The following is a 16,119-nucleotide window of genomic DNA, read 5'->3' as shown; positions in this document are numbered from 1 at the left end:
ATCCCAGTAAGAAAGTTTTGATTATTCGTGATAAACCGATTATTGACAATTATAGATCGGATGACGAGGTTTTTTCTAGTAATCATAAAACTTACGCGAGTGTTTTAGCGGGTTCATCTGGGACTACGGTAAATAAAGTCCAGCAAATAAAGATAAATAAAGAGAAGCGTAAGGCTCGACCAGTCATTGTAATTAAACCGGTTGAGTCTTCTCAATCTAATGAGGATACTAGATCTTTTTTAAAGAAAGCATTGGATCCAAAGAAACACAAAATTAGCAACTTTAGAAACGGGAAAAATGGTTCGATTATTGCCGAGTGTGCAATAGGGGATAATATTGAAGTCGTGAAAAATGACATTCAAAGCAATTTGGGTGAAAAGTTTAACGCTGTTATTCCTACAATTGCCAAACCCAAGGTTAAAATTGTAGGAATGAGTGATCAATATTCCTCCGATGTCTTCGTTGACTTTCTTAAAAGTCAGAATGACGGCATCGGTATCAAAGAGGTTAAAGTTATTGCGCAATATGAAAATCCACGCTTCAAATACAATAAATTTAACGTAGTAGTTGAAGTTGACAAGGATACTTATAACAACCTGATGAATGCTGGAAAAGTAAGCATTGGGTGGGATAAGTGTCCGGTTAAAGAGGCCGTTAATGTTTTGCGTTGCTTTAAATGCGGGGAATTTGGTCATAAAAGCACGGAGTGTGTTAATATTGAAACATGTTCTAAATGCAGTGAAAAGCATAAGACATCTGATTGCTCTTCAACGGAATTTAATTGCGTAAATTGTATAAAATCTAATAACGTACTAAATATGAATTTGGACGTAAAACACCCAGCATCTAGTTCACAGTGTCCGGTTTATCGGAGGCTGTACGAGAAAAGGAAAAGCAACATATTGTTAAATAAATAGCAACAAAATAAAATTCAATGTGAAAGGAGGTTAGAGATAGTTTATTTGAATATTGCTGGTTTATCTACAAATTATGTGGCTTTGCGACATCTTGTAGAAACAAAACGTCCAATGTTAGTATTTCTAGCCGAAACTCATATAGTGGACGCTGATGCCTATGATCAATACAGTATTCCTGGTTACAAAGTTGCTTTTTGCCTCTCACATTCCAGACATACTGGTGGAGTTGCTATTTACGCGAAGGGATCAGTTAAATTCAACATTCGTGCAAACGAATCCGTTGAGAAAAATTGGTTTCTAGGAATTTCAGTTGAAAGAGGTATGACGATGGGAAATTTTGGTATAATCTATCACTCCCCTAGTTCAAGTGACCAGCGTTTCTTGGAAATTTTAGATAACTGGTGGGATAACTTTATAGATCTAAACAAATTAAATATTATTGCTGGTGATTTCAATATTGATTGGCTCAATGGGCCAAATTCGAACCAATTAAAGCAACTAGTAGATTTTTACAATCTAAGACAAACTGTTAGTCAGTTTACTAGAATTTCCAGACACAGTCGAACATTAATTGATCACGTGTTTTCAAATTTTGACAAGGTCCATTCTCTTACAGAGGCCGCTTGTAAAATTTCTGACCATGAGACAATTTTTATTTTTATCGAGAATGACCAAAACCGTGATGATATAGTAAATATAAAGTGCTGGAATAGATATTCGAAGCAAGCAGTGTCTCAGCTTGTTTCGAGAAGCTTGGATTTTATTCCAATAACTGGTGATTTAGACCATAAAGCCAGTGTTCTTACCAACACGCTGAAAGAGTGTACCAATACGCTTGTCTTCGAAAAGTGTATTGAACTACATAACTCGAATAACTGGTACTCTTTAGATCTATTGCGTTTGAAACGTGAAAGAGATAAAAGGTACAAGAAGTTTTGTAGAACTAACAATGCGGATGACTGGACTAGGTACACAGCCTCACGTAACGTATATTCACGCACCTTGAAAAAGGTTCGATGTGATTATATTCAACGGAAGATTGATCACCATCAAAATAACAGCAAGGAGTTATGGAAAATTTTAAAACAGTTGATTCAAAGTACAGATAATTCTCCGCGGTCCATAACTTTCAATGGCACAGAAGAACAAACGAGTCAAGTAATAGCGAATAAATTTAACAGTTATTTTGTTGATAGTGTTCAGCTGATCAATCAAAGTATTGATTTGGTCAGTGAACCTCACGAAATAATACAGCCGATTTCTAATACAAGATTTGATGGATTTCGCCCTATTACTTTTGCAGAGTTGAAGGATATTTGTTTTTCTTTAGAGAAATCGGCTGGTATCGACAATGTCAACGCAAAAGTAATACAAGATTGCTTTCATGTCATCGGACGCGACTTGCTGGATCTTGTTAATGAATCGTTGCAAACTGGGCACGTGCCTAAAGTTTGGAAGGAATCACAAGTGATTCCTATTCCCAAAGTTAATGGAACGGATAAAGCCGAAGAGTACCGTCCTATTAACATATTGCACACATTAGAGAAAATCCTAGAACTTGTTGTCAAAGACCAGCTAATGAATTATTTAAACTGTAATCATTTGTTAATTCCAGAGCAATCAGGTTATCGAGAGGGACACTCTTGTGAAACTGCATTGAATCTGGTACTAGCAAAATGGAAAGAAAAAATCGAAGCTAAAGAAACTATTCTTGCTGTATTTTTGGATCTAAAACGCGCGTTTGAAACAATCTCTAGGCCTTTATTGTTACAAACCTTGAAGCGATTTGGTATTGCAGGGATGCCATATAAATGGTTTGAAAGCTATTTATGTGACAGAACTCAGAAAACTCGCTTTGATAATTTGAATTCTGATTCCATTGCCAACACACTTGGTGTACCGCAAGGAAGTGTATTGGGGCCCCTTTTGTTCATAATTTATATCAATGACATGAAACGAGTTTTACGGTTCTGCGACATAAATTTGTTTGCTGATGACACGGTTCTATTTATTGCGGCTAAAGACCCTAATGAAATTGCAACACAGTTAAACCAAGATTTACATTATCTTTCGAATTGGTTGAAATTTAAACAGCTTAAGCTCAACATTAGCAAAACAAAATATATGATTATTTCAGCCAACTCCAAACCAGACGTAAACGTTGAAATTGATGGTGAGACTATTGATCGCGTAAATGAACTAAAGTATCTTGGAGTAATCATTGATGACAAGTTAAACTTTAAGTCTCACATTGATAATGTCATCAAAAAAATGGCGAAAAAGTACGGTGTGTTGTGCCGTTTAAAAAATGAATTGACGATTAGTAGTAAAATTCTTTTATGTAAGTCAATCATTTCACCACATATAGATTTTTGCTCATCCATCCTGTTCCTTGCAAACGAAACACAAATATTGAAGTTGCAGCGCTTACAAAATAAAGTTATGCGATTAATTTTAAGATGTAATAGGTACACTTCCTCATATATTATGCTGGACGCATTGCAATGGCTTTCTGTGAAGCAAAGAGTTTATTTTTTGACAATGGTGTTTCTATATAAAATTCTTAATGGAATGCTGCCTCGATACTTGTGTGATCGAATTGAAAGGGGAAGTGATTTACATGCGTACAACACTAGAAACGCGGAAGATGCAAGAACACCACACTTTTTGTTTGGAAGATCACAGAACTCTCTGTTGTACAAAGGAATTAACTTAACGTGCAGCAACAATGGCAGAATTCAAAAGGCTATGCATTTTACACATAAAAGCTACTTTATAGACGCAATTTGATTTATTTTTTGTATTGTTTCAAGAAGATTGTATATTTTTTTAATTTTTGTATATTTTTTGGATATATTAAGTTATCATGTTCACTGATGATGATGGATTTAAAATTGTTATTATTATTAATTTAAAAAAGTATAGAGAAGACTACACATGTTTGAGCCACGCGCGCGAGAACAGACATAGATAATCTTGAAATTGAATGATCAGGTTAAAGTCCTGAACAAAGGGTTCGGAGCAGCAGCTGGACAGGCTTGGGTTTGCTTGTGGACTTTGGAACTCGTATACCATCGCTCACGGCGGTACCGAGTACCAAAAGACTGCAGGATCTCCCTCGTAGTTCTAGATCGTTATCTAGAACCAATTCTGACTAGCTGGGGCTCAAAATATTAGGTTCGATTCCTAATCAAGTCCAGATAATTTTCGGGTTGGAAACGTTTTGGACTAGCCTTGGACATTTTTTAAAATTTTGATATTCACTTGAAAGTTTGATATGTCTGTATTAGAAGCCAGTTCGCTATTTGTTTTCATCACCTGGCTACATTGTTATATTATAAATATCTTAATTAGATAAATCGTCCCGCTCAAACCGTTGTAGGGGTATGAGGTGGGACCATCATCATCATCATCACCTCAATGTGTCCCCAAAATCCAGATTTGGACATTCCATAATAAATGATTATTAACGCTTAAGGAAATTCGCAACAGCTAACTGAACCACCGACACCACCACCTTTATATTCTGCTTTATCATTGACGATGAAATCACCTTCCATCCAGCTAGGTCGTGCAGAAACATCCTGAATCAAGTTTTATTTTATGCCCCCGGGTGTATGACCTTGTAACAGTTTTGGCAAGCGACAAACCGGTGCCTTCGGTCTGGCATTTTGCATGCGCATAGTACAAACACATACTATCGTTTATTGGCTTATTTACACCCAGTGGCGTCCACGAGAACCGCAAATAAAGATGCATAGTCCGAAGAATGCCCGTTAAGTACACGGTAGCGCGGTTTCTAGCACAACAATTTTTACAACCTAAACCGCAGATGCCTAACAGTAGTTACATAATACCGGTTGCTATAAACAAAAGTTTACAGAAACCGTAAAACGTCGTTACTTGAATTACTTTTTACAGAAAGCAACTGAAACCATGAAAAAAGATATACGTCGCATCTTCTTGATCACAGTCCTCATGATCACCGTCACCAATTGAATGATTACTACAACCAGTCAATAGTATACGTTTACTTTGTGTTTACTACTCCCTTTCACAGTCTGATCGTCACCGTGTGCTGAGCATGAATGAAATCGAAATCAATCCATATCGTAAAATGGGCATCTTAATCCCATCGTACCCTGATGTCATGGCCTACCGTACGAATTCTCTGGATTGGAATGCACAGTAGTAATTGGCCACCAGTACTGCAATGCCAGTCGTAGTCATGCCCTCGCTTCAAGGTGGTTTACTTTCGCGAACCAAGTGCAGATTCAAATCGTACAATGGAAGCACCTTTCGATCGAGTGGCTATGATAAGAGGAGCCACATATGTATGCCTGACAGCAACTTGCTTTTTCTTCTGGCTGCCCATGATCTACAAGTGAAGAACCTTGCACTTTTGACCGTAGGGCCGATGCAGTGGTAATAAAGCTCGCTCGTTGCTGCTTCATCACAATAGCACGCACAAGATGCCACGACGGAGACTTTTGACGATAACAAAAATATTGGCGTTTTTATTGCAATGCTGCACTACTGTATGCGTAGTACGAGTGCAATTGGCATTGGCTATTCTGTAAAGAAATCACGCAAGTTTAATGAAAACGCACAAAGAAAATCAACCTATACGATTTGTAAAAAAGTCTGGCAAAATATGGTTGAAACAAACAAGTACCTAACAAGTTCAATGTAAATGGTCTACCATGGATTGTCGATACACCAATAATCAAAAATCTGGGAACCATTTGGATTTTTTTTTTTGGGAAATATCTCGAAGGCCACACATGAAAAATATCGATCAAAATGTCAAAATGTGATGTGATAACTTTTACAAAACAATAGGAACAGAAATTTGCAAACAATCAGGGTGGCCACAGAACTTCTTGAAAAAAATTCCCGATATTTTTCCGACCGGACTTAAGTTTTTCCCGACAGAAACTTCCTAGGTTTTTCTGTTATAAAATGAAGATAACATTTGCTGTGTATATTACAGAGCAAAGTTCAACGATCGAAACTATCACTCTACTATGAGTCTACGGAGTGCACTCGTCGATTCTGCCACGAAACAGAAGTGGAAGTTCAAATAAGGCCATTACAAATATTTTATAAAGTTTTTGTCCTTCCGGTGTTCGGCCACTGAAGGGGGGGGGGCGAAAAAAAAACAAAGTGAATTTTTGAATTGAGCGAAAAAAAACATGGATTTTAAGAATTTTTATTTAAGGTTTAAACGTGAAAACCGAATCTATTCTTGCTTATAATATATACGTTATTATTTTCTGTGCAGAAAAATACGAAAAAAGACAAAAACGAAGGAAATTTTTTTTGGACGATTTTCGGAAATTCCATTGTTTGAATTTCTATTTCTGTTTCGTTAATTCAACTCGGAGACTCATATTTCGAGTTTTTCAGACTGTAGAGCCCGCAGAAAATTGATTTTATAAGAAGAAATTTGACTGATATCCTACAAATTATTTTTTTGTCCACCGATTTTTCAAGCCAATTTCCTAGGGGGGTGACAAAAACTTTAAATATGATTTGCAATGGCCAAATGTAGTAGTCGAAAAGCAGGTATCTTTATGGACAGCCTGGGCACGACTGGCTCTCAAACCCACTAAGCGTGCATCCAAATTAGTTTAAGAGTGCAGCACAACTAAGAGAACTTTCTCGCCAAAACAAAGTTTCATTATTTATGGTGCCTGGACACTGCGGAAACGAGTGTAATGAGCTTGCTGACAGCCTAGCGAAACAAGGATCACCTCAGATAGCAGCCCGTCAACGATACGCTAAGCTGGGGAGAGCTGTTAAGAAGTCTTGTAAGCAGGACTAGAGAGCCAGGATCAACTATCTAGCTGATAAACGACGACGTTACTTTTTGCAGCCTTCTGCTAGTGGCAAACCCATCTTTGTCAGCCCAGATGATGCATCAGCTTTTTAGCAATATATTAGTAATAAGGAAACCGTAACTTTTCCGAAGGACTGGATACAGGGTATATTGGTCAAAGTCCCTAAAAAGGAGACCCAACTAAATGCGGTAACTGGCGTGATCTGGGAGAAAATCGACGCTGCTCTCCGGCAACAGCAAACTAGATTCCCTGCCAATCGATGTGTGGATCATAATACGAATCTCCGTATTATGTTGAAGCAAGTCATCGAAATTCTGACCTGTTTTCTTCTGGTACTGGTTGATTTCAAGAAAGCATCTGATCGAAATACGCAAACAGCTGGTGCGTACTAAGGCGTAGATGAGTTCCAGATGAAGTAGTCTATCGCATTGTTTCCGTGCAAATTTGCTGCACGATGGCCTCCTGTCGGTCCCTATATGTGTTACTGCAGGAGTGACATATAAGGCTACATATGTACTGTCACCGCAACTGCAGTGAACCAGACCGAGGATTACCCTGGAGTCTTTTGACTTTGCCGCCCAGTTAGCTTCGAGGTACGATGCTGGTTTAACAAGCCAGTCGTATGTTCGAATCTCGGCTAGGCGGTACTTGCTAAATAAAGTCAGTAGAATTGTTACACTAGCCCCGTAATTTTCTTGTACTCTAACAGCCGACTGCGAAGTCTGTCGATAAAGAAGATAAAGAAGGGTAATGTCTAAAGACGGTTTAAGCCCAAGACTTTGCTTTGCTTTTGACTTTGGCCGACGACATTTTCTTGCTCAATTTTCTTGACAATATGATATGCAGAACAACCTTGATGACAACTCCAAGACAGTAGGTCTCATATTCAACGTCGCGACGACCAAGTCAGTGAGATTAAACATTATTAATCCATCCAGTTTCAAAGTTAGACACACGTATCAGGGTGGCCAGGGATTTGGGAATTTGGGCTCGACACACAAATCAGATTACCGTACCGATCCTAGGACGAATTTTCAATTTAAACGTGAAATACGTTCGATTGCCTGCAAGATGTGGTCCGTGTCGGTGAAGGCAACTGCAGGTCTACGTTCTGCATCATTCAGGATTCGTGATCTCACACTTGGATTTCCAATTAGGAACTCTATCGTCAATATCGCCACATAGGAATAGAGATTCGGAAGCGTAAGGGGAGAAGCATCTGATATATTTTGAGAAGAGGGGCGAACGAAATCGGCAGGAAGACACTCAACAGGAGAGCAGAGGAAGCAGATCTAGCAGCTACTGACGGCGTGGTCTTGCTAAATGTATTTAGATTATTATTGGAACCTCACCTTTCGACATGTGGCAAATGGCAGAAAACCATGGCAGATAACCGTCCACCAACCAGACTTGATACCTTTGTTTTACCGAACCACAAGCCAACGGACATGAACACATCAGTAATTAAGTCATCAGCAACAAGATAAAAACGGGGAATATAACATCATTCAAAATATTGGACGCAGTGGATCAGCTCCGCAACAGAAGAAGAAAGCTGTATTTATTGCTAACCGTCTCCTCCCAGTTGGTCTCTGGGATCAAATAAGCCAGTCGTCGTATGATCGAATCTATTAATTTTTCTACACACTGACAGTTGGCCACAAAGTATATCAAACAAATCATACTGTTTATATCAAAAACTTTATAATGACTTACCAATTAGTATGTAATTTCTGGTAGTTTTTCAGCCGCATTAAATATTTCATGTTATTAAGGCTTTTTGTTTTTGGTGCTAGATGGGCTTTTTGATCTGAAATTAGTCACGACCGGTTTGTCACGCTAGTCTGTTCGGAACAATTTCCAGTTGGGATGTCCATGCTGTTCCTCCAGTTGCTAGTAAAACAATTTGGTCTATGTCCACTAGAGTCTAGGTAGTCTCTCAGTAAATTATGCGACCAACAGTGAATTGAACTTTTCAGCTTTCTCTTTTGGCATATTTTTAGTTTGAGCTTCTGCAATCCTTGCGGTTTTGGAGAACAAATAGTTTTCAGGCGGATATCATCGTTTTTTGTCATCACTCGTTTTTTTCCTCAATTTGCGCCAAAGGGGAACAATGGATTACCCCTGGAATATGATATTTACTTACAATTGTTAAAAAAGTTTCATTTTGGTTTGCTTAGTTCATGTACTATTCACATTTTTAGTTAAATGAACAAAGTAATGTATCTATTAAGTTAACTAGTAGGTAAGTAGTAAAGTTACTACAAAATAGCTGAATTTTGACTCCCCGTCCTTGGTTTATACATCACACGTTTAGCTATACTGTCAGGTCATAATCACCTTCAGCTGTCCAAACCATTTCCTAAATTACACAGTGAACCGTAACAGAATAGTTAAAAATTGCTCCGCATCAACAAAGCGACCTTTAAAAGGTACCTCATTAGAAAGTATGTAAACCTTAATTAGGTATTACATACGTGTCATCAATAAAATAAATCGACACTCAATACCGTGATTTTACAGTCTTCTAATGGTGATGATGATGACCATGGTAAGCCGCTGGCGGTGCATTGTTCGCCGCAGGACCACCATTGGTCAAAGCTGGTTGTACCGGTTGACCATTACCCGCTTCCAGATTTTTTAACTGCTGATTCCACATATCGGCGTATACACCTTGTTTCTCTAGTAGCGACTCATGACGGCCATACTCAACAATAGCACCGTCCTTCAGAACGAGAATATTGTCCGCATGGATAATCGTCGAAAGTCTATGGGCAATTATCAGGGTCGTCCGATTAGCACATACCTTGGCGAGTGCCGATTGGATATTTCGCTCTGTTTGAGTATCTAGTGCGCTGGTCGCTTCATCCAGCAATACTATGAACGGTGACTTGAGGATAGTTCGAGCAATTGCAACTCGTTGCTTTTCGCCACCGCTCAATCGGAGACCACGTTCACCGACTTGAGTGTCGTACTTCTCGGGGAACGTGAGAATCTTTTCGTGAATGTCTGCGCTTTTCGCAGCTAATAGGACATCCACTTCCGGAGCATCCACTCGACCGTACTGAATATTGTATTTTATGGTGTTATTGAACAGTACCGTGTCTTGGGGTACAACACCGATAGCCTTCCGTAGTGAAGCTTGCCTGACTGTCTTGATGTTTTGACCGTCGATTGAAATTGAACCACTTTCGACATCGTAGAAGCGGAATAGCAGTCGCATAATTGTGCTTTTACCAGCACCGGATGGTCCTACGATAGCTATGGTTTTACCAGCTGGAACCGTAAAGCTTACATTGCGCAAAACGAATCGCTCCGGCGTATATCCAAAGGTAACGTTAGAAAAGTCAATGGATCCACCACGGATTACGGCTAGTTCGCCGGCTCCCGGTGCGTCGATCACTTCCTGTTCCTCATGCATTAAGTCGAACATGTTCTCCATATCGACGAAGTTCTTTTGGATCGCCCTGGGAAGGTGAATAAGTTAGTGTTATTGAACGAAATTGGTTTGATAAACGTTAATTACCGGTAGAAAGTCCCGAACCAGTTAAGTGGCACGTACAGCTGAATGATGTAACTAGCGAACAAAACATAGTCACCAACAGTGAGGCCTTCCTCGTGCACCACAATGTAAGCACACAGCAATGATCCAGCCAATAAACCACTACAAACGATGACGTTTTGCATTGTGTTCAATATATTGAGCGTGATTGATGAACGCCACTCCTCAGCCTGCAGAAAAAAATTGTAGTTTTCAGATTAAACTACTAGGTATATCGACCTAGTCATACATACTTGAAATTTCAAAATAGCCTCCCGGTAACAGTCCACCTCATACTGTTCGGCACCGTAGTACTTGACCGTTTCGAAGTTCAACAGCGAATCGACACTGCGAGCCTTCTGCTCGTTATCGGCTAAGTTCATGCGTCGCTGGAATTTGGTACGCCACTCCGTAACCATGATAGTAGCAACTGCAAAAAAAGAAGAAATAATGTATTGTAATATGAAATAAAGTTAATCGTAAATCGTATTTTATATATTTCTGTTGGGGACCAAAACTGCAGAGCTCTGACCTCGTTGGACTCTACTAAGTCTCCCACTACCCTATGAACCGACAAATTTCTGTTGCGACTCGTACAGACTTTTCTTTGCTTTGCACTTTCACAAACCCGAATAAATGGAACTAGAATTTCGAAGATTTCGGCCCAATCACTTGCGCTACCGTTGATGCGTTTCCCGTTTCTAGCATTTCCAGCCGGCTATTGGACAGCCGGTGCGATGTCCAGCACGACAATATCCACGTGTACTATCAGAATGTAGGCGGAATAAACACAAGCGACTATATGTTAGCGTTATGAACGAAACCCGGCTTGACGATTGAATTTCCTTGAAACAATTTTTTGTGTAAAACTATGAAGTATTTCACTGCGAATGAAGTACGTAAAACAGTCGTTAAGCAACGGACCTCAGTATTTGTTTAAAACAGCAGTTCATTGTCAGCTTAAGGACTCTGTATTAGAGCACAAAGATTGGCTGTCCTGTCGCCCATGTTTGAGTGTCCTGTGCCCTGTCTAACTACCACCAGAGTCGAGTCAGGGATTAGATGTCTCAACGCCCACGTAGATTTGGTAATGACAACTGCAAGTGCCTGAGAGCCGATCACTTTCATGTAACGGGTTGTGTCTCTTTGCAGAACTCCTGCCTTACTTGCCTACCTACCCGTCGCGCTGAACATCAAGTACGCCAACTTAACTACCGGACGTTTGTAAACCCCGCCAGTAGCAGTTTGGACTGCCGCAGATCTTACCATTCCATTCCAGCAGTTCCGCGAGTACCTACGGTTCACGATGACTGCAATGTCTCCTAACTCGATTGGCTTAACGTCGCTGAACCATTTTGTCCGTCTCGTCAAGTCCGGCAGGTAATCACGAATCCAGAGGCCGTGAGTTGATAGTACCTTCGGTTTTGATCACGACATTTCGGAGAACTTCATCGCTGAGAAGACTCTGCAGTTGGATCTGCTGTAATTTTCGCTTCACGGTCTGGATAAATCTTTCCCAAGACCAGCCCGTATGGGGAGATGCCAGAGTAATAAAGCGCCATTCAATGTTAGGATCGACAAACTCCCGCGCAATGTCTTTCTGATTCAGCTCTGCCAGATCTGCCTCGAGTTTTTTGCTTGCGGCCACGGAATTTATGCTGCGGTCGTATTTGATTCGGAACATCCCGTCGCACCATTCTGGTTGCCATAATACAGGTACCTGCGCTAAGCGTTTGCGCGCCCATGCCGTTAGACAAGTTACCAATACACCCACCGCCAATCTAGCTATTGAGAGATCACCCATAGGGGATGCATGGAGCACTAGCCTTTGTTTTATGCACACCAGACAGTTCATCTAACACCGGACACCGCGTAGCTTCGGTGTTCTGAATACCTGTCTAAGTTCGTCAACCATAGCCTCGTGATTGCGGTGATGAGAGCGCGCGTGATAGTCCCGTCAATCAGTTGAATAATATGATGGTCCTTTAGAAGAATGATTGGATTATGCGCGATCATCGTAGCATACTCCCATCTGTTGATTCTTCCCTGCATTCGCATAATTTGTTGCGTGTTAAGAAAATGGATTCATCTTGAAAATTGTATTTTCTTCGTGCCTGCTTGAAAAGGTGAATTGCTGCTTGCTAAAGTTCTGTGCTGGATAGCGTGTCTATAGGACTCGCTATATTCCCGTATTCTTACTTCAACAATTGGTCAAGAATACGGAAAACGAAATACGAAAGCTACCGTGCCGACTAGCCTTTTCCAGCAACTAACCTCCTCCACCATGATGATCGGTTCGCAGCGATGCTTTGGTGCATCATGTGGTGCCGCACATCGTCGTTAGTGCACGCAGTTGTGAAGGGTGCAGCAGAGAGTGTCTCTTTCGAAAACCGCACCAAAGGTTGCAAATAAAAGTTGCTTACAACGACCTGAGTCTACGAAAAAGAATGCAAGAGCGAATTTTGTAAGCCGAATCAAAAAGTTATGCCCCGAAAATTGCTGAATTCGAGTCGATTTAGTTTTTTTTATAAAAGTATCCTCGGCTATACTATGGGCCCTATTCTGTAACTCACGTCGAGCAATTCGACCCGTCTCAGTCACTGTCGAGTGTCGAGTGCAGGGAGAACGGGCAGCACAGCGGCTCAATGCACGCCCAAAACAAAGCAATCTCAGGCGTCATTTACTAACCGTTTAATCACTAGTTTTTTAGCGGTGGACTCAGTCGAGTTACATAGTACCAAAAGTCGACTAGTCAAGCAAAGTGACACTCGGCGTGATTTACTGAATAGGGGCCATGTTCTACCTCATGCAAAATCAACAAAATATATTTTTCTTGTTTGCCAAATCATAGTCATTTAGTGATATAAATTTCTCGATAATGTTTTTGTTGTTCCTAAGTTATGGCTGAAAAACTTAATTTTCCTAAACATTTACCTACTTCAAAAATTAATATCTGAGGAACGAAGCATCGTAGAGCAAATATTTTTTATGAAAATTTAGGTAAATTTTTTCAGCAAACCAGGAAAAATATGACTTAGAAAAAGTTATTCACAAAATTTCCTCAGTGATGAAAAACTTCAAGGAAAAGTCCCCTTAAGATAAATCAAAACAGAATAATAATACTCACCAACATATAGCGCCATTGTAATAAACACGATCAATCCGAACCACCAGTTGAAGGCGACGATAAAGAACGCAACCGCAATCAGGATGTCCACAATGGTCGGTGCAATCGAGAACAGTATATAGTTGAGCAAATTGTTAATGCTGTCGGTACCACGATCCATTACACGCAATACTTCGCCGGTTTTCCGATTCAGATGCCACCGCAAGGACAAACTGTGCAGGTGCCGGAAAAGTTCCACCTCAATCTCCCGAGTGGTGTACTGCTGAATACGTATCCACAGGAAACTGCGCAAATTGTTCAGCAAACCCATCGAGCCGGTTCCGCCGCCCTGTAGAAACTTGAACCCAACGTACAGCAGAATCCAGTCCCAGCGGAAATCGATCGGTTGATCGGACAAACTATTAACAATCTTTTTATTGTAAATCGGTACGTACAAGTTGATTACACGACCGGACAACAACAAGCCAAAGCAAAACAGCACTCTAAATTGCAGCAAGACATCTTTCTTTGGCCACAAAAATGGCATCAACCTTCGCATCTTATTCCATGCTCCTCTGAAGGTGGACTGATTTTCCTGATCCTGCGGAGTCAAATTCTGGTAATCATCACCTAACCAGGTCGACGTTATAGCCGGTGCTTTCAGACCAATCACGAAGATGAAAAGAGTGGCTGTGTAGCGCAGAACAAACAGGGCAAACTCTACCTTATCTTTTGTCGAAGTCAAATGAAACCAAGCCTTTTCGTAGTTTAGATTTACAAACAGTACATTTTGGGCGATGAACAGCAAGGTCCAAAATAGTAGCAGCACTAGACCATGCCCACGAGTTGGTAACGAAGGCAATAAATAGTAACGTTCCTTCACCAGCAATAATATCGAATACGGGTACATAAACAAGGTAACGCACAGGGAAAGGATCATAAATCCATACACTTGAGCGTCTTCAAACACGAACCCTTCCAATATAAATCGCACCAGTGCTAGAAGCGGTAGAAGCACTAACAAAACCAGCTGAAAATTGTACATTTTAGAACGTCCAATTTGTGTGGGATTGATTTCCGTTCCATAGCGGCGGTACATTATCAGCTGTATAGTACCAAACAGCAGCAGAAAGCCACCGATTGTGGCAGATGATACCGTGTCCAGAAAGCATTGTGAGATGCCGTGGTTGAACCAAACCACCGACATCGACACGTTGGTCGGACAATATTGAAGCGGCTGCATTGTGCCAGCCCGAGTCTGCAAAATAAAGCAAGAAAAAGATACTGTTTAATAGTTCGTTCGTACCAGTACGTTTAGCACAAGCAGATAAGGCTTACATGCGATTAAAGTGATAGCATACTGTTATCTCCGGTACGTGGAAAAGCCTATCACCGAAGGCGAGATTGTAAAATTTTTAATTTGTACTACCTGCTTAATGACACAAGTACCTCCTTTAATTCAGTTTTACCACAATGTCAAATTCAGACATGTATTTATGAAAATTCAGTACTTCACAAATTATTTTAAGAAAATTAAAAATATTACAAGCACAAAAAATTCTATTTTGCCATTAGGTTTAGGCAATGAAAATTGATTACATCACTCTAATTAAAGCGATTAGGTATCCTATAATTTATTTATTCGATCTTCAATTGAACTTTTCAACATACCTATAATACAGTGTTTCATACTATGATAAATTTTCTTTCTGTTTGCTTATCGAATTAAATCAAACCAAGGACAAGGTGCAACCAGTTGTCACTCGGCACCACTAAAACCGAGTCGATTATAATTTCATAACTAATTGCGATCTTACCTTCCTTACAATCAGAAATAGTTCTGCTCAATTCACTACCACGCAATTACACGGCTTTACACCCTGGAACAAGTTTGCGACCGCAGACTTTTGAGAAGACACGATAACAGTTTTATTCGAATTCACAAAACTACCACGGTAACGACAAACACTCCATGGCTTATTATTATGACAAGATTGCACACGATTCTCCGGTAGAATGGACACCTATAATTCAAAATCTTCTCTACACGGGACCACGAACCCGATCGAAATGCGAATGAGTATTGTTTTTACAAATGCTTTGATTGTGCATCCGTAATCGCTTTCGTTGTGCACTTTCTCTGCCTCTTTCGCCAGCCAGAAGGGCCCAGAAGCGGCATCCGAAACAGAGCTGCTAGATTACCTGAAATAAAAAAACTGATTTATGCCTTTGCATTTGCAATACATAAGTAGTAAGTAAAAAACCTGTTTCCGAAATTTAAATGTTTTATGCACATATAAGCGGTCACCATATTTTTGGGTATATTCGTATTAAACATTATCCTTTTTTATGTTATCAGTGGTTAAAATCTATCAATCGGTATAAAATATAATATATATTTTTTAGTCTATAATTTGACAAAATTAATATAAATGGCAGCTCTGAGCGTCAATTGACAAACAAGGGGTTTTCTAAACCCGTGATTACCCAGCTCGTGAAAATGGTGTTTTCGGCGTGACGTAATATTTAAACGGCTCCTAAAGGTGCCAGTTTAGGAGCCGTCAAATATTACGTCACGCCGAAAACACCATTTTCACGAGCTCCCCACTCTCCCCTTGTAACCAACGGGGTGGCACTATAGAAATACTCACAGTAAGAGATACGCGGAAACTAAAGCCAACGATCAGTGTACAAAAACTGCCAGCACTGCGG

The 16,119-nt window shown here is 40.1% G+C and overlaps 1 protein-coding gene across 1 annotated transcript; it reads right to left on the bottom strand.

The window, feature by feature from the left end:
* Positions 1–8,935: 8,935 nt before the first annotated feature.
* LOC128741110 (ATP-binding cassette sub-family B member 6) lies at positions 8,936–15,525 on the bottom strand. Its single transcript, XM_053836686.1, has 5 exons — positions 15,225–15,525; positions 13,429–14,665; positions 10,556–10,731; positions 10,287–10,492; positions 8,936–10,227 (listed from the first exon to the last, which is right to left on the bottom strand). Exons 2-5 carry the CDS (start codon positions 14,648–14,650, stop codon positions 9,288–9,290), a joined length of 2,544 nt encoding a protein of 847 aa, XP_053692661.1. The 5' UTR covers positions 14,651–14,665; positions 15,225–15,525; the 3' UTR covers positions 8,936–9,287.
* Positions 15,526–16,119: the final 594 nt, after the last annotated feature.

The sequence above is a fragment of the Sabethes cyaneus genome, chromosome 3 (genome assembly GCF_943734655.1).
Source record: "Sabethes cyaneus chromosome 3, idSabCyanKW18_F2, whole genome shotgun sequence".
Lineage (NCBI taxonomy): Eukaryota > Metazoa > Arthropoda > Insecta > Diptera > Culicidae > Sabethes > Sabethes cyaneus.
Note: the sequence above shows the minus strand (reverse complement) of the source record. Positions and strands in the feature narration are given on the sequence as shown.